Genomic DNA, 25,593 nt, shown 5'->3' with positions numbered 1-25,593 from the left:
ATACTCTGGATGTCGTGAGAAAATAAATTTTAATAAAACAAAATAATGCAATAAAAGCGTATTCTCGCATCAATAAACATTATCTAAAAATATTTCTCTAGGCTACGAACGAAGCCAGTATAAAAATAACGTCAAAATATTTTTTTATATTTATTTAACGTTTTATTTTTTTTTTAATATACGCCAGGCAAATTTAATAAAATTTCAAGATATATTTTTTGTAAAAAAAAAAATGTTGTCGCATTTTAAAAATAATAAATGAAATAAAATTAAAAAATAATAATTATAAAAAATGTTATTCCATCAGGTAAGATAAAAATATTTAAAAACAAATGGAAAGTTAATAATTGAAAAAATAAAATAAATATTAATATTTTCCTACGCTGCTGATTGCTCTACTTATTCTATAAAAGAAAATTATTTCATTCAATGTGTTTAAAATTCATTTACGATAAATGTCTTAAAATTATTGAAAAATGTGTCTTTTCAATGTCTTTAAATTCTTTAAAATGTTTCTCTATTTAAAATGTTTGGATGAAATCGTGTTTCATATTCTGTTGAAAGGAATTTGAGGTGGAGTTTCCCAAAAAAAAAAAAAAAACACAATCGTGATTTTCTAATAAATTATTAGTTTCTGGAATATCTAAGTACATTAATGATGGAAAGCCAAACCAAAATTAGCTAGGAAGGTATCAAATTTCGGTCGTCACTAAAAAATTCTGTAAAAAACACCCCTTTTTAGATTGAGACTGTCATTTTCCAAAAATAATTTTTATATATTTCTATGAAAGTCATAATTTAGGTTGGCCACTGCAAACTCAGTAAATATATTTAAATATAAATATCACAGGAAACGATCTCTGCAAATTTTTCCATGAAGAGGTGGAATTCTGAACTCACTTTCTGTGTAAATTCGAAAGCATCTGAATAGACACTATCTTTTGACATGAGATGATCTCCAAACAAATTAAATTAATAAAATGTCTCCATTTCTGGACTCTGGGATTCTTTTAGCGCCTTTCAATGGTAGATCAAACCTGTCGCAGAATAAACTTCTAATTCGAATCTAGTCTATCCCATACTTTGATAGTCACAATATTTAAAAAGCTAAACTCGCCAATTCGGTTTTAAAAATAACGAACCTTAATAAGAAGAAATTACTTATACTTATTAAGAACAATTAATCATGTGGTGTTTTTGAAAAGGATAAAAGTTCAATGTTTCTCAAATCTTCTAAGGTTGTGTTATCCAAATAAATTTCTTTCGATTAAAAAAGGGGACAATACAATAGAATTAAGAAACAAATTGAATATGAAACAAAAGTTCATTCATAAAATTTGCTAAAAAAAATTTGTTGCAACGTTTGACTGTAATATTTGTCTTTGTCGCGTGAGTGTATTTTTTCATAAATGAAAAAAATAAAATTTCTAATAATAGAGCACATTAAAAATATTTATTACTAAATGTGATGTGTAATTATAATTATTATTAGCATTGAAATTTCTGTATTTGCTTCGTCTAAAACAAGTTCATTTTGAAGATTTCAGTTACGAAAGTTAAAAATAAAAATAAAAAATTAAAATATAAAAACACTACTGCAAATGTTATTAATAGTGTATTATTATAATAATTATGATTAATTTTTTTCCTGTAATTAAAAGAAAAGCAAAAAAAAAAAACAAAAACAAACAAAAAAACTATTGTGTAGATAAAATTCAGTTAATTATACTGTATATTATACCAAAATTATAAAATATTAAAATAAATTCATTTTTATTTGATTCTAAAGACTCCATCCAAATTCATGTTTTGTCCTATTGAATCTATTTAATCCCGACAATCCTGTAACCACATTTAAAAAAATTATATCTTTAGTCAAAAACATCGATACTCATGATTCTCTCAGATCCTATCTAATATTACCCCATCACCCTACCAGAAGTTTGGTAGTAATTAGCATCTTGCCTCTACATTTTGATATTAACCTGTTTTACTTTCAGTTGTTGTTTATCCGGTATTAAATCTTTAAAAAGGCCATGCTTATTGATTCTTTCACATTTTAGATTAGTGATAACAGCAACCTCACTCTTCTCATAACAAGAGGACGTATTAAAAAAGTGGAAGTAAATAAAGTAGGAGACGCAAGAAATGTGCTATCAATTTCATTAGTTTTTTGTGTGGCTTAGGATGTCATGTTTATCGAGCATATTTCAGAAAAAAAGGAACATATTGGCTCTATGGAGAGTAAATCCAAAGTGAACAAAGAATCTTTTTGGAAACTGTAACCGTTAGAAACAAGATTCAAAACGTATTTTAGCCAAACTTATCATAGTAAATCCTCTAAAAATTGATCTGAAAATAATTAATAAAGAATAGTTCGTTAAGGTATTATTATTAAAACTGAAATATTATAGTTAATATGAAATCTCTATATGAAATCATTTCATCTTTCAAATTGAAATCACTTGATTAAATCTTTATCTTTCTAATCTAAAACTTTCAGTCAACAGTACTAGATACTAAATGGGGCTTTATAAGAAAGCATTTTTGGATCATGAGGCGGTATTTCGAAAAACAGAAGCCTAGTTTTTCAACTTATTTGTATGAAACTTGTTTTTGTACTCAATTGACAATTGATTTTCATATTGTAACGAATAATTATATATCTAATCATTATTTGAACATTATCTTATCAATAAAACTCATAATGCCAAAGCAATAATGAATCAAAATATATTTATCGAATATGAGAAATATGGCTAATATTATAACATTTATTTATTTCTTTTTTACTATAATTAATAAAATTTATGGAGAAAGTTACGAATGTCCCGTTAATTACTGCAAGGTAACAACATCATTTAAGTATTAGAAAAGTGCACTTCTAAATTAACAATCTTAATTTTCATTAAAGAACTACATAGAAAATGATGAATGCCCAAAATTAGAAAAAACAGATGATGATCACAAACTTGAATTACTTTCACCAACACCATGTAATTGCTGTGATTATTATTTAATCAAATTGGGTAATTATAATTTTCAACCTATAGTAAAACTAAGTATTTTATTTAAAAAAATGTTTTTCTATTCACAAAGACGAAGGCGAACAATGTTTGATTGGGACACCAAGTTCTCCAAGACCATATAGTATTTGTGGTGATGGATTATATTGCAAAGGAACATTACAAGAAGGCGAAGGAAAATGTGCCAAAAGTAAGCTTTATAGTATTATATTTTACTTTAAAATTGTTATATTAATATGAAATTATTAATTTTAGTTGTAACAGAATGTACAGAGAAACAAGCCGAATGGGATAAAAAACGTTTAGATGGTACATTGGGAATAATGGAAGCTCGTCCTAAATGTGATCGAAATGGTGATTTTGAACCAGTATGGTGTATTCCAGAACAAACGTAAGTTCAAAAACTTATTCTCAAAACAACACGATCAAAATTTTTCTTAAATTATTCAATTATTCTTAATAATTAATCCTTAATTAAGAATCGCTCATATACCTATACATAAAGTCCAAGGAATAATTATCTTCTCAGATGTTACTGTCAAAATAAAAAAGGAGACCGTATATTTGGTACTATGGAATTCAAGTCCAGTGTGGAAAGGGATACATATTGTGATTGTTCGCGAAAAGTTGATATTGCCAATAACTTAATACCAAATTCATTAAAATTTGAAAATCCTACTATACGTTGTCTTCCAAATGGTAATTATGATCCGTTACAATGTATCAACAATGAAGGATGTCTTTGTACGGATGAAAAAACAGGGATTCCATCGGATGACGATTGGTTTAAGAAACTTGTAAATGTTTCAAATATTAATAATGAGACTTTGTGGTGTTGTAAGTATATTTGAAAAATTATCAAATTTTGCCAACCTTCTATTCGCAAATAGAAATTTTAATCATAATATGGTTTTACCTTCGTTTATTGGACACATCGGTCTATAACAAAGGCCACTTACACAATTAATTAACCCTGCATATACAGAAAAATTTTTAATAAGTAACCATCACTGCAGTTTTATTCTTGACACCAAAACATTACAAAAAGTTCATAGAATCATAGTCCCGAAAATTGTTCACTTCAAAGGTATTTTTATGAGAAATATTTTTTTCCTATATCTCCAGTTTTCAAAAAAATTTACTGTATTTCTAACAGTACTGTTAGAGAGAGGGTAAATTTGTTCTTCTTTGACCCTGAAGACATCTCCATATTAAAATACTGTATTTGTATTCCCTCTTAAAATGAGCTGTTTTTATTTTTAGTTAATGAAGAAATTCATACAGAAAGTCAATTTTTAAAACCATGTCAAATTGAATATGAACAAATTCGTAATGAAACATTAACGTTAAAAGAAAATGATATAATTCGTTTACAAGAAAATTTACCAAAATGTCATCCAGACGGTTCTTATCATCAAGTACAAGAAAATTCGACTATAAAATATTGTGCAGATCCACTTGGTGTTCAACTCAAAGAATATGCTGTTGATGTTTCGTCAGAATTAGCCAAGACCATGGATTGTAGTAAGTGTTCATTGATAATTTTTATTGAAACTATTGAGCTAGAATGAAGCAAATATTCGATGCTATAAAACGTTGGCTGAATTCAGCTATTTGGAGTAGATTCTCAAGTGAAACCCCACTTTTATCGATGTTTTCATGGCTTTGAACTTTTGTACAGCTTCCCCAAAATGAGATAAAGAGTTAAAAATTGATATTTTGGTTGCGTTAGGGTTGGAAATCTATATGTAGGCTGGGTTTGTGATAAGGGTGTGTCTTTTAAAAGTGTCAACTCTTTTATGTAGATATTTCATTTTTTCAAAAACTAGAAAAAGAATGGAAAATCCCAATTCAATTTAAAACATCTTTTAACAAAAAATATATAATGTGGGGAAAACATGAGTTAAGTGATAGGAGCTCTGCTTACGATTTTTTTTAATAGATTGTGCTCGATCTGAATATATTTTGGAACACCAGAACAAAGGATCACATCGTCAACCACAATGCTGTGAAAATGGAAATTATTATCAAATACAATGTCGTTTGGACCAGTGTTATTGTGTGGATGGAAATGGTAATCAAATAGAAAAAGAAGTCGTTCAATCGAATATTAACAAATTATCGTGTTACAGTAAGACTACAAAAAAATGTACAGAATAATAAATTTCTATGATTTTCTATTTACAATTTAAAAAAAAAAATATATAATTAAACTAATATCATTTTTGTTTACTCAAAACAATTTAATTACAGTGATGGGAAAATGTTTGGAAATCCTAAAATTACTTTCAAATGGTTCAAGATAAAGTTCTGAAATTTCTATGGACTCAAGACTATAATACCCATTATTTTACGATAATATTACGACATTACGAACACACACTTATGGGGTCCTTTGCTATTACACGCGTTTTTTTTTTTTGCGGAATTTATGATGAATAATGTAAAAACATAAAAATTTCATGTCTTTAATCTTATACCGTTTGAAAGTAATTTAAAGGATGCCGAACTTTTTCCCATTACTGTATATAAAATTCAAAGAATTCGAAAAGATAGATTGCTTAAAATTGCTTTAAAAAATCGAATAGGAGAGGTATTAAATTTTTGAGAAGTTATTTAAGGCACCAGCAATTACTTGAGGCGTTTCAAAATTTTAATACTTTCAAAAATTAAAAAATTTAAAAATAAATCAGATAATACATAAAGCTAAAATTTGATTTTGAAGTTAAACAGTAATGAAAAATTAAGCTTACTACGGTAATCATCCATATCTACAATGCAAATATTTGACGGAATAACTTAATTAAAGCATAAAATTTGTTAATATCGGTCAGGTTAGGTTCGGCTTGAGAATTCAGTCCGCTAAAACGCGAACTGTTTGTTCATTGTCCTGTGGTATATTGTTGTTTTTTTGTTTGTTTTTTGTTTTTTTTTTGCCCCTCTTCAGATTCGTTGAACAACCATATCATTCCGCTATTATCTCTATTTTTCTGAAGTCACCTAGGAACTTCTTTTTTTATTTTTTAACGCGCTGATCGATGGAAGTGGCGAGACTTTAGTCTCTGTGTTGTCTTTGTCCGTTGCTTGCTTTGTCGATTCATTTGCCTTAATGTTCCACTTTACATCACTGTATCCGGGAACCCAGCAAAGAGTGACTTCACTTGCTTTGGATCATGACAGCACTTTCCTACAACTCACCACTACCGTTGATTTAATTTTGAAAAGAATAAATAAATTCGTTTCGTAGTTATTCTTGGTGACAAAAAAAGCTCGTCGGTTGTGTTAGCAACCCTGAGCTTTTATGTCTCCTCTAAATTCTCTATTAATTTCAAGATCCTTCCATGTCCATAGGTGATTTAATTCCAAAGGCCCTAGCCTTGGAGTCTTAAATCTATTTTTGTGACTAAAGTACCCATAGAAACAAATCAAGCGGTTGGATATTCAGGATCTTCTTCAATGCTACCTGTCAGGTATTTTTCTTCTCATCTGTACCAGTTTTTGTACTTCGATGAGACTCTTTGTTTATTCTTTATCCCTAGCCTTCCAAAGGCAGAATAGGGCTCCGTAGGTGATTATGGATTTTATTACCGCAGTATATATCGAGATTATGTTTAAACAATTATAAAAAATCATCAACTTCGTAACAAGCAAACTATCTTTTCTTCAGTCTGTGACAAAATCCTGAGATTCGACTAAATTCGGAATATTATATCTATATATTTTTTCAATAATTATATTCGATAAAAATTTAAAAATATTAATGCTAGTATAAATGTGACCAATATACTATTATTTCCTAAACAATTACTACAGTTTTTCCACGATTGAAATAATGCTGTGTCCTCATTATTTGTATTCCAACCAACAATTGGTTCATCACGATTTTGTACTTTTAACCATAACTCCAATGGTTGAAAATAATTTAGTAATGCATCAGCTGACAATTTATCAGTTTTACCATTTGTTAGTGTTCGTATTACATCACGCCAATGTACAGAACTTCCCATTTTTAAGACATCACTAAAAAAGATAAAGGAAATTATAATTTTATTAAATCACCATGGCCGGTTTATAATATAGTTATTTCAATTTTTACGTGGAGCAGTATGGCAACAGATCTTTGCCTACTCTCCCAAGTTCTTAATAATGTTATAATTTACCTTAATAATCGTCCTGCTTCACGTGATCGATATATATCACATGTATGTAATTGTCCTTGATGGTTTGCCGCAGTACATAATGCCTCATATATTTGAAATTGTAATACTTGAGCAATAAAATATTTCATATAATTTTGATCGCTGATTATATGATACTTGGAGGCTGGATCAAAATCGCTATCTGATCGTGGAACTGGTGGGATTATACCTTGATATTGTAAACGTAAACTCCACCATAACGAATTCATATTTTTAACACCATCACTAAATACTTTATAACGCCACTGAAATTTAATAGAAAAACTATTAAAAAGCTTTTAAAAATTAAGCTAGATATAAAATTATGACTTTGGAAATAAACTGGCTCTAAAGTTATCTAACGTAGCCTAGAGAGACTTTAGAATTGGTCGAATTACTTTACTGACAATCCTAAGAAAAATCAATGTTTTACCTAGTGTAACCAAATTAGTTTTTATTACCTGATCAACTAAATACGCAAATGGAATATACGCAACTTTTTCCAATGCCATCATTAATAAGAAATTCATATTTGTCTCATACAAATCTGTATTATTATTAAATAAACCAATTCGATGTAAATGAATTGGATTTCTTACAGACAACGCAATTGCATCCGATAATGCTTCATGAAAAGCTGAAACAAACTTTAATAATAAGCCTTGAAATTTTTTAATTCACAAGTTAAAATATTACCTGGATTTGCACCATCGCGGAAAATATAAGGTTGATCTGCATATTGTAAATAATATTCCACATGCGCCATTTCATGATGTATGGATATTAAATCATCCATCGTTACTTGAGTACATTGTTTAATCCTTAAATAATGACATAATATAAACAGGATAGGAATGAATACTCTTAATTAAAATAGGAAGACACGTACCTGTAATCAACTTTATTACAAAAATCCCAAGCGCTCGACGTACATTGAACTTGCCGATTCGTTGGTTTTTCCAACATTGAATTGATCCAAAACTCTGGTGGCATTGATTTTAACCCCATTGACGTGAAAAATTCTTCGGCCAACTGAAACATTCTATGAAAAGGGTATGTTTTCTCTATTTTCTAGAAATTTATTTGATGAAATACTATACCTTAAAGGAGTGTATCCCTGTCGTAACATTTCACTAGTAACATCAAAATTTTGAGTAGTTTGAAATGGTTGAACCAAATCGATTATGCTTTTCCAATTTTGTGCCCATAAATTACCCAATAGATGTGCTGGTATTGGACCATCTACACGTATACGTTCAAATCCGTAACGTAATGATAATTTCCGCCGTACATATGCATGTAATTCTTTGTACAATGGTTCAATTTTATAAAATACATCAGATAAATTTTCAATAAAATTTTCATCTTCGTATGGTGCTTGCATTTGTTCCCCAGCATCACGAAAACCTTTTATTAAAAAAAATAACTAACACTGAAATATCTTTATAAACACATATTATTTTACTACCCAGTGACGGTTTAACCATTAGGCGGATTAGGAAACTGCCTAGGCATTGGTTAAGGGTCCCGGGGAAAGTTTAAAAGAGAAAAGGACATATTTCTACGAGAATGGCGCCACGAGAGGTTTCAAAGTTGATTTACGAAGACTAAAAAAATAAAAAAAAGGGAATAGGCAAATTTTTGTGAAAAGGGCAGAATACAGCACTTTAACTACCCCACAGACAAATGCTTTGTGACCGTTAGGACTCTATTTAGAATGATCAGAAATTTTGACACTTTGACACCAGATGGCTTGTTTTCAGGAGATCAGTTGCACTCAAAAAGCCTACAACAGTGAATTCAAAAAGCCTGCTACAGTGATTCCTACTTTATGAAATTATTTAAGAATAGTTGCAGTTCAGCAGGGTTAGGAAATCGAAATGTTAATATAAAAAACTAAATTTTTGATATTTTACCCATAGCAGTTGCGGCTTGATTAGCCAATTGTACATAACGCATAAATTTGTTTTTTGTTGGTGCGGTTTTTTTACGCCATTCACTCCAAATATATTGTAATTCATCATAATTACGTGAATGTGCCATTGTGCGTATAATGTCTGGATCTAAGCGCATGTCACAATAATTATTGAAGCCTTTAAAGGGACATATTTTTATATTGTTGTAAATATCTTTCATTTCCGCAATTAAATGGTATATCTGAAAATAAAAATATTTTCATTATAACACCCCACGCTTTTTTACGATAAAAACATTTTTTTCTCAATCGCTCTATTTTTTGTGTACTCATAGAAATTATTTTCTACTTTTTAGTTCAGATGGTTACCAAAGCGTGTTTTTTTAGTTTTTTTAAACTATTTGTTTTTCTACTTTTTAGTTCAGCTAGCTACAAAAGTGTGTTTTTCAGTTTAAGCTGAAAATAATCGTTAATCCTGAAGATCCTGATCAGAATAATCGGACACACTTATTAAATTATTGTGTTGTCATCGGTCCTTGATAAGTGTACGAAGTTTCTATTCAATACGACGTTTTGAAGAGGATGGAAATCACGTTCAAAGATTCCGCTACAAAGGTACCATAGACACATAGATACATACCAAGCTAATAAAAGCGTGTTAAAAACAATTAAATATGTAAATAGTTAAGAATGAATAGAAAATTCTTTTTTTCGATTTTGAATATAAAATATAGTTTTAGCATAGGCGTCGCTAGAATGAAAATATTGAAGGGGGATCGAGATATCGGGAACAATTTTGATCGTGTTATCTGCAGTTTTTGATGGTTTTTTAAAAAAAATTCAGTTTTATTAATGGGGAGTAGCACGTTGCAAAACAACTGCTAAAAATATCAGTTTTTCAAAAAGATCTTGAATGCGCAACCAACAATATTATCCTGTAGTTCACACATGACAAATTTCCGTTCCACCGGTTTTATTTCAAGAAAAAAATTATTAAAATAATTATAAATTAATTATCTATAATAAAAATTATAATTAAATTAAATTAAAAAAATAAAGTAACTTTTTATAAGATTGATAGAAGATACCTCATTATATTTGTCATCATTTAGACTGGCTCTTCCTTGTATAATTAATAATTTTAATTGACGTCGTGCTTGTGGATCTGGAAGCGCTGACCATGCAAATGTAATTGCTTTACGCCATGAAATACGTTCTAATTTTTCACTTAATGTTTGCTGTTCAATCATACGACGCTTATTATAATCGGTCATATTTGTTGCATATTTCCATTGTGCGGTTGTAACACGGGTACACATGTTCGATGCTTCACGGTCGAATTCTCGTAAAAATTGTAATGATTCGCCTAAATTATTGTTTGTACCCTGCAAAAAACAATAAGATATGTTTTTTGAAATAAAATTTAAGACAAAAAAGAAATGATTTTGGCTACTTTAGGAAAACTTGTTCGTATCTCCCGTTAGGTGAAACCGCCCTGGTATTTTGGAGTAGAGAGAATGATTTAAGGATGTAGGAACAGGATTCCCCCTACCCAAATTAAAAAATAAATATATTTTCAATTTGCATGGTGAATTATGCTGTACCTTGACGATATAAGACGAAAAGTAATAAAACAAATTTTTGGATATCTGGCGTAATTTTTAAAATATAGAAAATTTAAAATTTGGTGAAAATATTCAGATCTCGGTATTTACAAAACCAAGGATATCGATTACGTTTTTCAAAATTATTCAAGCAGATATCGTATTACAAGTATTAAAACTCGAAATTAATATAAAAAATTAATTAAAGATCCCTGCAACTCCCCTCCCTCCTGTATTTCAACTACATATTTAAAAAAATCAAGCCTTAATCTTTAAGTTATCTGTCTTGCTCCTACATCCTTAAATAATTATTTGACACAATATTCGCTCCTCAAGGAGAAGTATCAGATGAACTAGTTCAACTCGCACTTGAACAGTTTTATTTTCTGTAAGTCTAATATTAGTAAAATTGAGAAAAAGTATAAGATTTAACAAATAAGACTAACAAATTAAAGTGATTTTTTTAATTTAAAAAAAGGATATCGTTATTTATTTTATTTAAGGTCGCTTTTTAATAACTAGATATCGTTATTGTTGTTAAAATAAATTGTTTCGTGTATAGGCAACTTTTTATGCATATATGTATTAAAAGTTGTCTGTCTAACTATCTATGACACTTTTAGATTGTAATTTTGAAAGTTGCAACAAACCATTCTAATGTTTTACGAAGAAAAAAAATGGACAATAATTATTTTCGTTACAGATAATTTAAACTCCACATCTATGACATTTCTAGGAAAAAAAATTAAACATTTTTAACTGTTTTTCAGTTAAAATAATGAAATCATTAAAAAATCACGCGGTACTTTATTGTTTTCATTTTTTTTATACTTTTATATTTTTGTTTATTATTTGTGTCATGCTTATAAACCATGTAAAGAATATGTTATATATTGTTTTTGTTCAGTATCCGTAAAATGAACAACAAAAAATCTTTAACAAAATTTTTGTCATTTCTTATTATTGTAATTAGTATATATATTTTTGTTTTGACCAAAATAAGTGTATCAAAAAAAATAAAATTCGTACAAATGGTAACGGTTACTTATTTGTTTTAAAATTAAAACAAAGAAGGGTAACTTCAGTTAGTTATAATTTAAATTACATTCAAATGAAATTACGCATAACGTTTTTACATTTTTAAAGAAACTTAAATTTTATTTTGGTGATTTAAAATTTTCAACTAGATACCTTTGAAAATCTTAGTCTCGTTTCTATCACAAAATAACGTTCGAATCGCTACCTACAATTTATTTGAAAAGTCAGTGAAGTAATAATTGTTGAAAGGGCTCAAAAAAGAGTCATTATTTATTTTAACTGCAAATAATAACACGGATAAAATAAACTTTTTAATTCTAAATTGCGAAAATTTACTGATGTTTTAATGAGTTAAAGAACGTAAATTTTATTTTATGTGTAAATGAAAACTGTAATCTATATTTCGAGGGCAATTTGTATAAGAAATGGACCAAATGCGTGTCGTACAACCGGCAGCTAATTTTCAGATTTTGTTGAATCCGGCAACAAGGTTTTTAAGCCTTTATTGGAATTAGCTTTCTATTTATAACATAAAATTTAACTGCACATTTATATTATTTTCCTACCATAATTGCATTTTTATATTTGATATTTAAGATATACTTAAACATCGAAATCCTAAAAAATCAAGGAAAATGTCTTTGTTTCCTAATGTTTCACCATTATTACGCATATATTTAACACTTCCTGTGATAGTAGCAGAGGACGAAAGATCTTTATCAAAATTAAATAAAATACTATTTACGATCAACCATAACCCAAGATAGATTGATAAAGGCCATAATAAGTATCGATTCGAATGTAGATTTCAAAACAAACGATGTCATTAAAAAGCTTACGAAGTTAAATTTATTGTTTACAAATATTACCTCACTTTATTTTAGAGCAATTATTAAATTAAAATATGGGACATACAAATAAACAAGTTTTTTTTTTTGGCAAGTATGCGTAGACTAATTTTTGCGCCTCGACGCCCAATACGATTAAGACGGATCCGAAGACCTTATATCTCAAATCGCTGATGATTTAGAACCGGCGAATAAAATTTGCATAAAAAACATTCTTTTGGGATGAATATAAACAAACAAATGTTTACCTGAATAATTCGTTCATCGTTAATCGAACACACCAAATTCACAAATATCAATAGGAAACACACATTTGAATAATTGACCACCATTGTTTACAAAAATTTAAAGAACCAAAGTTAACAATAGAGCACCAATAAATAGCACCGAAGATACTTAAGTATTATTCAAATAAACAACAACATTATTATTACTTTTTAAAAGAACTGATGAGTGCTAAGAATGTAGTAACTTCATCGCCAAAATCTACTAGATGAATAATGAAGATATTGTTTTAGGATGGTAATGGTATAGTAAAGATGGTAAGTAATATTACCTAGATGTGTTGCTAAATAGGAGTGTCCTTCCTCTTTAATCACAGTGAAGCATTTTAGCATGACAAATTATCGTTGCAATTGTTATGAATAACTATAATGGCTTGTGCCATACTTAAACATCTTACTATCATCATCAATTGTGTTAAGCAAATATATCTGAAGCGTTTGTTAAAATTTTCCCTCCATATATATCTTTAAATATTATCGTTACTATTCGATTAAATGTACCTTCAGGAACACATCCTTCATGTACCTTGGAAACTTGATTGATAATAATGCGCATTGTTTCACGTCCATCAAAGAACGAGTACAAGCTGGATTCAGGGCCTACTATACAAATATAAATCTCCTTAAAAACAAACTGTTAAATCAGTAATTCGCCGAGGAGTGACATATGGTAGAGAAACGATAAGATAAGGAAAGATTGAGAAGATTCGAAAGAAAGATATTCAGGAAGACATACGGCGGAGTGAAAGAAAATAACGAATGGAGAATCCGATACAATAACGAGATAAATAAACAAGATATGGTCCGTTTCATCAAAGCTCGGAGAATTGAATTGTGTCCACATACAACGATTCGAATAGTTTTTGTAACATTCAAAAGGATTCAGTAAAAGTTGGATATGATTAGATTTTGAAGTTCATTGTTAAGCAGTTTCAACTTCAAAATGTTGAAATCTTTGAAGAATTCGATGTTTAGAAATCGGACTGAAACCAATAAATTCCTAATAAGTCTTTGAAAATCTGCAAATATTAATTGCACGAATTATCATTTTAGAAAAACATTTTAGAAATACAGTTTCAATTTAAGCCCCCTTCACGAGTATCACTCACAGGCTCACAGATCAAATCAACCATCTGAAAACTTTAGAAAATGTTAATTAACCATTCTTGAACATCATCCTAAAGTTTCAATAATTTCCAACCCCCTGAGCCCACTTTTACCAACCTGTCGATTGGATTTAGGTTTTTAAGGCAGTTTTAGAAAGTTATTTCCATAATCTGAAAAATTTATAATGTGAACCACAAGAGTCGCACACACATGAACGGCTTGTTTATCAATTATATTTGCTGATATTTTAAAATATTAAAAATCAGATAGTGTGACGAAGTCTCCAAAGAAGTAATAGCAAAATTACTCGACCATAAATATAAACAAATGTACATTAAAGAATAATATAGTTCACAATATGAAGTAAATATTTAAAACTTAAATATCTTTTAATTAGAAATACATCAAGGGTGTTACTATAACTTTAAACAAAAATATTAATTACTTTTTTTTTTTTTAAATAAAATTAATGCTATTTAAAATAACGTACGTTGCGTTGTATAATATATATGTTAAACGCATCCGGACCGGACCAATACATCACATATAAAAATAGCATTAACTTCCTTTCGAGAGGCATAAATTTATTTTCAAAGAAAATAAAATGCATTTATTTTTATTTAAATAATAATTTTTTATTTCAAGGTATTGAATATTACATAACATAAAAAAAAAATTAAAATTATATCAAATTAATAAAATATAATATAGTTAATTAATTAATGAAATAACAATATAATTCAAGGAGACCTCTAAATTCATTCGACTGTTCAGTTTTTATTTCTTTAAATCATTTTAAAAATTACTTTACCACGCAACGATTTGCAAATTGCAGAAACTTGTCTTTTATATCTGTTTTTTTTTTTGAATGACCAGGTACAAATGACCTCCAACTTGAAAATGTTCAAGTACTTTTAAAATAAACTTTCAATTGTTGAAAAAAAATATTAAATTTACTAACACACTTCTATTTTGACAAGAAAGTTATCTTTTCAATAAATTATACACGCTAATTTCCGGTGGAAAAATCCGTAGGTACCCGATGGCTACGCCGAAATTTTATTACCAGTCGTAAATGTCGTCCTATGTACTATTTTCAAAGAAGACTCATTTCCACATCCCCAATCAAGAGGTTGGGAGGGGGCTATAATCCTCCAAAATTGTTACATTGCGCCATTTTTTACCCCAATCCTAATCAGGAGAGAATCGTTTCAAAAATTCATGAGCGTAGACTGGTATTATCGTTGTTCTATCTATCGGATTCCGCGAAAGCAATAATCCCCAAATAGTCACATTTTAGAGGGTACATTTTTAGACCGTGTGTCTATTCTTCATCATTAGCCATTCGATAAGCTTTCAAATAAGGGGTAAATCGTGGAATTAGATAAAGGAGTAAAGAAGATTTCGCTGACCCACAGAAAACAGGCTAGGGAATAATATATAAAAAAATGGAAGGCATGCTACGGACAATTGCCTCACTTGCTTAAGTGCAAATCCAAGCTAACCAAGAAAAATTATTGTATTTTTCATCCCATCATAGTCAGAGTTGTGATGAAAAGGAATTCCAACGAATTGATACAAGTTGCGTAAGGTTTTAGAATCAATATTTTATTTTCGGTATAAATAAAAACCGATTTTATATTGTTGCTACCTAACTAGTTTCACAAAAATGGAACTTTTAGTGTGCTTTTAATTGGCAAGCAAATTTTTTTCTTGTATGCGATAGTTTAAAAAAGAAAATCCATAGGTTGTTTAGGAAGAATGCAAAATTTGCGATGGAAGGTTTTGTTTTCGAAACTGTGATCCTAAGTAAAATACAAATTTCAACTTCAAATCGATCAGCTAAGTTCAAATTAAAAGCTTGTTTTAATAAATTATAATAGAAGTGACGATCTAATCTATGTAATTATTTGTTAATAAAATTTTCCATTAGTTATTTTTCTCTCAATAATTTTTCCCCAATTTAAATATTTATATAAATCAACTATATTCTAAATGCATAATAATTATAATATTAATTATCAATCAATTTAATTAAACTTTGAATTATTGATACCGGTATAATAATATGGAAAAAAAAGTTATTTCAATCTATTCGAAAAAAAAAATGATATGAATTTAAAATATGAAATTTTTTATTTATATTTGAAATCGAATCGAATATATTAGACAAAGATGCCATATAATAAGAATGTCAGATTTTAGTCTGTCAGACATATTATTCAATATGGCATCTGGTGACTTGTGTACGAAATAAAATATCTCATTTGTGTGAATTGAATAAAAAAAAAATCAAATGTAATTGAATTTAAAATTTATTGAAAATAATAAATAAATAATATATAATTTAAAAGAAATTGTTCATCATATGTATCTATTATGAATAGTATGCTGCCATTTACTCCACAAGTTGTTAAACGTTTATTGGGTTGGAAAAAGGGCAATGATGGTACCGATGATAAATGGTGTGAGAAAGCAGTTAAAAGTTTAGTGAAAAAATTAAAGAAAACTGGAGCTTTAGAGGAACTTGAACGTGCTATTTCAACACAAAATCATAAAACAAAGTGTGTTACAATACCAAGGTAAATTCATAAGTTTTTTATTTTATTTCGAATTTGTGTGTTAATAATAATAATGTATTATTAATTTGGCAATTATTCCCCTTACGTCGCTGCGTCTGGATTTCTGGCCCATCATATTATTACCATTCTGATTACCTTGTTTTAAAACACGACCTATCTCAATCTGTCTACAATTTTTATAATAAAAAAACGTTCGATTTTTATTGTATTGAATTATTTTATGTATAAAATAAAATTTTAATCCAATTTATGTGAGGTTTGTATGTAAAATTATTTCTAGATGTGTAAAAATAAACAAATCTTATTTGAGTTATGTTGATTGTATTAAATTAGTGGTCAAGGGCAAGGAGACACGATAATAATGCATTGATATTATAATTACTAATGAGCTTTATCCAATTTCAAAAAATAAACATTCCTTTTTTTCAACTTTTAAGAAAAATTCATTTTTTTTTTTTGTTTTGGTACAAAATTTTTGTTTTTTTATAGTGTGCGTACCGATACAAGTTCGAATAATCCTAACCAACAAGTACATCGAAAAGGTTTACCTCACGTAATATACTGTCGATTGTGGCGTTGGCCGGAGCTACAATCACATCACGAACTTCGACCATTAGAGAATTGTGAATACGCGTTCACGTTAAAAAGAGACGAAGTCTGTATAAATCCGTATCATTATACACGAATTGAAAGTCCAGGTAAATATAAAAAATTTAATTTTATCAAGAATATATATAATAAAATTTAACGAGTTGTGATAGAAGCAATTTTAAGGTTTTCACACTTCATAGTTTTTGATATATTTAGTAAAAACTTGAAACACTTTTCATTTTACCAAAACAGTTTGCTATAAAAACATGACAAAATTTTCAGCTAATTTCTCGATAAGATGAGTATTTTTCAAGATATCTACAGAACATTATTTTAGATGATACCTCTAAAATTACTCCCCAAATCGTTGAATGAACATACTTTTTGTATTTTATAAATTTTACAAAATGTTTGTTTGACCAAAAATTTAAGCAAAAAAGACATTTTAAAGACAAAATTTAAAAAAGCTAAAATTTTGTTTACAAATGTACTTAGGTAATTTCACTGCATGTTCATCGTTTATCTGGTTGTGAGGAAGAATTTGCATAAAGCTTTATTTCTGATGGTAAAACAAGAGTATAATTTTCAAAAATAACAGATTACGAATTTAGTCAATTGCGGGAAAATTTAAATGGGTAGCGAATTTAGAAATTAATTACAAATATAATATTTTTAACTAATTAACCTTGGATGAAGGAATATACCTTTAATAATCCTATGACTATAATATAAATAAAACTTCACTTATTTAAATTAAGATTAGGTTCACGGGTACATAATTCAATACATAAATAAATAATAATTTTCCCCACGTTGAAATTTAGCATTGAAAATTTATCGACGTATTTTCGAGACATTCTTTAGCCTTCTTTTGAATTTCATTAGTTAACTTATAATAGTTGTAACGCTAGGATTGAAGATTAAATATTCACTAAATTGAATAGAATATTGTTGCGTTTAGGTTACTTATATCGTTGAAAAAATTGTTTTAAAACAAGCATAAATAATTCACGTATTTATTTTTCTTTACAAATTTTACTTTTCTTTTGAATATAAGATTATTTATTTATGTTTTCCACAAACGTCAACCATATGTCAAACATATTTCCATGCTTACAAACGAATCAAAAACACTTAAAGAAGGCTTTGAGCATACTTTCAGCTTGTGCCTAGTTAACAGCCAATAGAAAGTAGACACAATGATACCCTGCCTCTTCCCTCTGAGTTAGACTCGCCCCACTCGGTTATACACAATCCCTTTTAAAATATTCCTATAACCATAGTATAAGGTGATCAGCTTGCGCCCCCTAGGTCCCTCCGCTCGGATAACACGCACTCCTTGCACTCGCGGTTAAGAAGAACCTGAAGAAATGTATACAGGTAATTGAGCTGTGTTTATATGTAATTGAAAAATATACAGTATGTCCATCAATCGAAATTTCTCGGTGAATATTAGTAAAATGTAATTCTTTGAGCCATATTGGGTTGTAAATTCGGGATTCATAGGCAATGCAAGCCATTCCTTCAAATGAAATTATACAGCCTTTTCTTCATACGATAGGTGATGAATAATAATAACTGATATCATTTTAGACTATTTTTAATTTACCAGTCATGAGATTTATTGTGGAATACCTCGTTAATAGAATTTTAAAAAAATAAAGCTTTTACAAATGAATGTATTATTAATGAAAATTTGAGCTGAAAATTTTATATATTAAGAAGAAAGTGTACATTTTTTAATGGAAATTGTTTCTATTTTAATTTTTTCTTGATTGGACACTATTTTGTATAAACTAACATTTTTTTAAATATAATTTTCTTTTTGTTTGCAGCATTACCTGCAATTTTAGTCCCTATGCACACATTAAACGATGATGCAAATATGTTCCCCCATTCCCTTGAGGATTTAAGTACATCAATACCAGAAAATACATCATTCCCACATAATACAGATAGTCTTAGTTCATTGCATATGGCGTATATGCCACCAACAGTTGGTGGTAATTCTGGTCAAAGTCCACCACATCGTGCACCACCATCCACAGAAACACCACCACCTGGTTATATGTCTGAAGATGGTGATCCAGTTGATCATAATGATAACATGAGTAAGTGAATAAAGTATTGTATCAAAAGTATAATTTTTTTTTAATTTAGTATTTTTTGTTATTGATTTATAAAATATACAGCATAAGATTATACATGCTACTTATAGAACTTTGACGAAATTTTCCATGATGAGTTTTTAAATTTATTTTTCATACTTAATAAGTCTCTATTCCTCCCATAATTTGTACGAAAATTGATTTTTTATTTTTTAAATATTGTTCAACGATAAAATTCATTTGCTTTTTGTGTATCGTTCCATTATTAATAACTGACTTTTTGCGAAGTTCAGAACTCTCGGCACAAAACAATTGCGAAAGCTTCAAAAGTTTTTTTCGTAATATTACAACGTTAAACATTAAATAAGCTAGTAGATCGGGTTCTGAAAGGAGTCGAATATGCAAAATACGAGAGGCGAAACCTGTATTCGTATGCAGGAAACGCAAACACTCATATCGCTGAATTGTGAAAACTACCGCAATTACTCCCACCAATTGGCAAATCTTATTAGAAAGATTGTAGAATTTAGAAATAGCAAGCAAAATCATCGTATTATTTATTGATTACATGTATAAATTTTTAGGTTAATCAATAGAAAAACTTTGTAGGTTTCCTGACAGCCTTAAGTATACGTATCAAAAAGTGTACGAATCGTTCGTCCTATTTCGGCTAGAATCGAATTGAACTATGCCATGTCAGGGAAATCCATATCTAATGTGTCTAAAATTAGTTTATTAATTTTTAAAGGTTTGTCACGATTAACACCAAGTCCACCTGTAGATGCTCAACCTGTAATGTACTGCGAGCCCGCATTTTGGTGTTCAATCAGTTATTATGAATTGAATACAAGAGTTGGTGAAACATTTCATGCGTCACAACCATCAGTTACCGTTGATGGATTTACAGATCCCAGCAATAGCGAAAGGTGAGTTTTATTCAAATGGTCATTTCGTTGATCAACTCCTTTATGGTTGGTGTTAAACGTAAAGCAACAGAGGAAACTGAATGGATAATAATCCACCTCTGACCAAGTACCATAAAATAGTTCGAAATACTGTTGAAAACTTGTGTCCACCCATTAACCTAATGTAATTTATTTCATTTGCAAATAGATTCTGTTTGGGGTTACTATCAAATGTAAATAGAAACACTGTGGTGGAACAAATTCGTCGACATATTGGTAAAGGTGTACGTTTATACTATATTGGTGGTGAGGTGTTTGCTGAATGTTTAAGTGATTCAAGTATATTTGTACAATCACCAAATTGTAATCAACGATATGGCTGGCATCCAGCAACTGTTTGTAAAATACCACCTGGATGTAATTTAAAAATATTTAATAATCAAGAGTTTGCTGCACTGCTATCACAATCTGTTAGTCAAGGTTTTGAAGCAGTTTATCAATTAACTAGAATGTGTACAATCAGAATGTCATTTGTTAAAGGTTGGGGAGCAGAATACAGGTGAGTAAAAAATTATTATCATTCCCCATCGCTTTGCGTCGAGGGTTGAAAGATAGGTTGGGAAAATTTTTTCATTTATTTTCTTTATCTCTTTTTTATTCCTTAGCAAGCTTGTGTTTTTTTTTGGTAGAAAATCCAACATTCATCGTTATCGTACGAGTTTTTTGAGCGAGTTATTAAATGTCAAAGCTTGACTTTAAACTGCTATATCTCATGGAATAATGATCGCGAAGAAGTCTGCCTAGAATCATTCGAAAGATGTAAATGTTTTATGTGAAGCTCTTACCTTTAATTTTCTAAAGAAAACTTTTTTTCTTCACTAATTTCATCATCGGAACAGATTTTAGACCAAACATAAACAATCCGATAATTTCCCTAGTATTGGATATCGTGTTTTTAACTCAAAAATGATACAGAACTTATTGGGCGATGATGTTTCATTGCTTCTTCTTTATTATTTCAACAACAATTAACTTTATATGTTTTATACTTTTAGACGCCAAACAGTGACGTCAACACCATGTTGGATAGAATTACACTTAAATGGTCCATTACAATGGTTGGACCGAGTTTTAACACAAATGGGTTCGCCACGAATACCATGCAGTTCAATGTCTTAAATCCATGTGAGATTAAGATTGATTGTGAATGTTGAATCCAAATGTTTTTTCATTTATTTTATAGATCAAATGAGAAAACATCAATTTCGTATTTGTTTTTTTTTTTTTTTTTTATAACATTTAATTTTTTTTTTAAATGAAAGAAGAAATGAGAGAGAATTGTTGTTATAAAAACGAAGTGTGACTTGTTTATCCTTTCCTTTTTAGTTTATGTGATGATTGATTATTTTGTTTGTTTGTTTTTTTTAAGCGAAAGAAAATGAAGAATATTGTGCATGATTAATGAAAGTTATCAATATTCTTCTAAATTGTAAATAAAAAATTTTATAGTGTTACTATTATATATCAAGTTTTTTGCTCGTTATCTATTATAAAAAAATATTAGCTATCGTGTGAGCAATCAACTTTTAGAGATTTTTGTTTCTCAGGGTGTCTATTAAGAAAATTATAGCCTAGGCAAACAAACCAAAAATAATGAAAAAATCAGTTTCGAAATTTGATGATTATGTTTATTTCTGTCTGAGTGTTGAATGTGTTTATAATTGTTGATCAATTAATTATCCAGTCAAATTACACTTTGAAGGTTACAAAAATTTCCATAGAGCTAAAAATTGGTATGAATGTTCAGAATACTATTATAAATGAATTGTGAAAAGTCCCCATCAATCCCCCTTGTACAAAAAATTTTATTGAGGGGGGAAGTTTGCCAAAATATGTTTTTCGCGTTTTTCAGCAAAACGGCGAGATTAACAGCAAAAATAGTTCAGACAAAAATTGTAGATCATTCAATTTGCTACAAAATGTGTCTCTGCACCTTTTTTCATAAGTGTTGCCATTTTTGTGATATAGCGGTTCAAAGAATTGAAAAAATTATTTTATTCGTAATGTTACTCACACTTTTATATACATTTTTGAACCGTTATACGAGTAAAAATATGAGTCTCTATTTCTTATACAATGAGCAATTTTTTTGTTGTATAAAAATAATTGATTGTTGAAACTATGATACGAAATAAATCATAAAAATAGTCCATTTTTTCAACATGATGGTATTAGCGTCCCTTCACTACTTATAACAGTTTAAACACTAAAGTAGAAAGAACCTAGTCATTAAATTTTAAAACTTAAATATTTGTATTCATTGAAATTTGACTTTTGTTCTTAGGGTATTATGAAAATTTTAAGTTTGACTAACAATAAGCCAAAAATTTATTTTATTAAGTGTATATTGAATTTGACTATCATATCGGAATTGTAAAGTCTTCAAAAGGGTCGAATAGACACCCTTTGTATATCATTTTTTAATCTTATTTTTTAAAATGAATGGAAAATTATATAGAAAATTATATATATGAAGTATGTTTTTAAATAGTTTTTTCTCTTTTGATTGAAGTTATATACGTTTTTTTTTTTAGAAAAAGAAAGATAATTTTTAAAAATTGGCAATATATTATTAAATATCTTTAAAAAAAAAAAGAAATATCATTAAATTTTATAAAAAATTGAATTTAAAAATTACTTGTAAAAAAAGGAATGCATGCGATAGAATTATTTTAATTCATTAAATAACAGGTTTAGAGTCAAGCCTAGTATTTCAAAAATCATTTTAGAACGGCTGAAAATTTGAGAGGGTGTTGCCAAGATCGTGTTAACCAACTGTTTCCCCTACGAAATTTTATAGTCAAGTATATATGCTCTTTCAGTAGACCCGAAAATTTGCCAATTGTACGACAAACTTAAACAATAGTTTTTATATTCAAGTAAAAGATAGCAGTATTTATAGCTCCAATCAAAATCATAAGTATCGCCAGAACTAGTAAATAAATTAGAGAGATACTGCAAATGGGTCCTTAGCATCTAGACCAAGAGGTATTTTGCGTCCTTCTTGAGAACAACCTGTCACCCGAAAGTGAGACGTCTCCGGGTAAGAGATACTATTTTAAGCAAATGAAGCTATGGGATTCTGCTGAAGTCCAGTCGCCACGCAGAAAATCCACAGCTTTTTCGCCTGAATTTCTCACAGGATTGATGGATACAAGGCTTCGGACTCAAACATTTTAAATGTGATGCCCTACAGATTTCTATAGTAAAATAACATCATTGAGATATCATCGGCCTCCATACAGGCCCTACGTCTTATGGAGGTCGTAGTTTAATCGACAGTGTTTTGTCAAGATTCTCACCACCCTTCTTCTCAACTGTGCTCTAGTAAGTTTCAGGCGAGCACAGTCGAATGCCCTAGTTGTAGTTATATACTATTTGAACTGTCGCATATCTTGCGCAAAGTCCCAGATCAGTCTGATTGTTATTCAGCGCCAGACGATTCAGTTAATTGACGATTTAGTTCATAGACTATCTTCGATTGGAATCTTGACGCCTCAAGAGCCCCAAGAGCGGCCTGACTATCTGAGAAGATGCTGATAAGTGCCATCTTCAGAATTAGTATTTCAGATACTTGAAATGCACAAATTATGTTATTGTTCAAAAAAATTAGTTCTCAAAAGTTTTTTACAAGTGATTTACAATTCTATTTGATTTGTATACGTTTTTATGGCAATATTTAAAAAAAAAATGTCATCCTTAAAATTATATTTAAAAGAAAAAGAAAATTTTATTAAAAATGAAATTAAGTTCAATTAATTTTTAAATATAGATTTTTATTTATATTAAAATTATTATTATATATATAATATTATATTATATATGTAATCAAAATTCAAAATTTTAAATAATATACTAAATATAATTATTTTAAAAATATAATATTTTTTTAAATTAGAGTGTATAATTGAAAAATCAAATAAACAAAAAAAAATGTGTATATGCGAAAAAATATGAAACATATTATGCAAAATTTAGAAACTGCATTTATTTCTATCTGATGAAAGATGAATACGCCATAATTTAGTGGTGAATTGATCAACTCTGATTCTGAAATAGAAAGTTGTATTAATTTCGTCTTATTTTATTTAAAGACGATTAATTCAAAATTTATGTGTTACAAAACCCATTGAATACCCAAAAAAGTAACAGACATCATTTAATATTACACTTGTTTCGTCGGGACGATATATTCTTTATCAATTTTAATCATAAAATTTCCATTTTTAAATTCGATTTCTGGATAGCAAATAGAAAATTTTGTATTATTCTAATAGAAGAATTTCAAATTATGATGCTTCAAAAACATTCGGGGAATTTTTTTCTATAGTTATAGAAAAATCAGGAGATTTCAAATTCGATCACAATCTTGTTCGTGATAATATCGAATTTTTAAATAAAAATGAGAAGGGTGTTCATTTAGTTTTTGTTATCTCTTCATAATTCTGTGCAAAACCTTCGTTCAAAATCCCTATAATTTCACTAAATTATCGTTCTTTAAAGTTTACTAACAACTAGCTGTTTGGGTTTTTATTGCTATATCTAGAGCTACAATTTAAAATAAAGTTATTTGCTCAGATTAAGCCAATTTTGCGAACATGTAGGGTTGCATGTCCGCGGTACGCGGTGGATGTTTGCTTCTAAGTCGTTTTTTGTTTCTGATTTATTAGCGTAGGTTAACAACTTAACATTCTGCCTCAGAAGGTAGAATCGAATATTTTATTCAATAAATTAATTGAGAAGCACGAAATCCCAAAGCCATTATTTTGAAAAACAAAAGTCAAAAATCGTAAAACTAAAGCGAACTCCTTTATCTGTAAAGCTTGAAATGTGATATAGTAACGTCTTAATAACTGCTTGTTGATTCGAAGCTATACGAAGGTAAGTTTGTTAAACTATAGCTTTCGAAATAAATTTTACATTTTGCTAAAATTAATTCTGGCTTAGGTGTATTATCAACTGTTAGATTTGCTGTCGCTGATGTGAAACATTTTCAAGCTGATAAAGATATTTTTTTATAACGATGGATTCTTAATAAACGATAAATTCCTACATGTACGCTTTGCCGGAAGGATTACATCCAGGAAAGTGCCACTAGAACATGACAGTTCATACCAAATTTATTGACAGAGTGCTAAAATTCAACGAAACCAATCTAGACGCCTTCAATAATGAAATTTGTATTTGTAAATCTTTTTTTTAAATTTTCTTTCATAGCAGTGGGGTGCAAAAGCACAGACACATCCCAACCACCAGTCCATTCGAATTTAATATTTTGTATTTGTACCTCCATCTAAAATCTTTTATTTACATTAAACTATTGGTAAAACACCAATAGCTTCTTTGC

General features: G+C 28.9%; 3 protein-coding genes across 3 annotated transcripts; 2 read left to right on the top strand and 1 right to left on the bottom strand.

Annotated features, from left to right (window-relative positions):
* Positions 1-2,738: 2,738 nt before the first annotated feature.
* LOC123300588 lies at positions 2,739-5,186 on the top strand. The gene is made up of 7 exons (XM_044883179.1): positions 2,739-2,848; positions 2,915-3,029; positions 3,100-3,216; positions 3,282-3,417; positions 3,556-3,863; positions 4,290-4,550; positions 4,969-5,186. Exons 1-7 carry the CDS (start codon positions 2,747-2,749, stop codon positions 5,184-5,186), a joined length of 1,257 nt encoding a protein of 418 aa, XP_044739114.1. The 5' UTR covers positions 2,739-2,746.
* A 98-nt stretch (positions 5,187-5,284) lies between these two features.
* LOC123299969 (angiotensin-converting enzyme-like) lies at positions 5,285-13,050 on the bottom strand. Its single transcript, XM_044882408.1, has 9 exons — positions 12,858-13,050; positions 10,208-10,504; positions 9,121-9,361; positions 8,305-8,611; positions 8,094-8,246; positions 7,901-8,025; positions 7,666-7,841; positions 7,187-7,470; positions 5,285-7,046 (listed from the first exon to the last, which is right to left on the bottom strand). The coding sequence occupies exons 1-9, from the start codon at positions 12,939-12,941 to the stop codon at positions 6,758-6,760; spliced, it is 1,956 nt and encodes a 651-aa protein (XP_044738343.1). The 5' UTR covers positions 12,942-13,050; the 3' UTR covers positions 5,285-6,757.
* Positions 13,051-16,321: 3,271 nt separating this feature from the next.
* Positions 16,322-21,407, top strand: LOC123299982 (mothers against decapentaplegic homolog 3). Its single transcript, XM_044882428.1, has 6 exons — positions 16,322-16,582; positions 17,072-17,280; positions 19,009-19,284; positions 20,030-20,207; positions 20,395-20,745; positions 21,242-21,407. The coding sequence occupies exons 1-6, from the start codon at positions 16,380-16,382 to the stop codon at positions 21,363-21,365; spliced, it is 1,341 nt and encodes a 446-aa protein (XP_044738363.1). The 5' UTR covers positions 16,322-16,379; the 3' UTR covers positions 21,366-21,407.
* The last annotated feature ends 4,186 nt before the right edge of the window (positions 21,408-25,593 follow it).

The sequence above is a fragment of the Chrysoperla carnea genome, chromosome 5 (genome assembly GCF_905475395.1).
Source record: "Chrysoperla carnea chromosome 5, inChrCarn1.1, whole genome shotgun sequence".
In the NCBI taxonomy this organism is placed as follows: Eukaryota; Metazoa; Arthropoda; class Insecta; order Neuroptera; family Chrysopidae; genus Chrysoperla; species Chrysoperla carnea.
The sequence above is the reverse complement of the archived record's forward strand: the minus strand, read 5'-3'. Positions and strand labels throughout refer to the sequence as shown.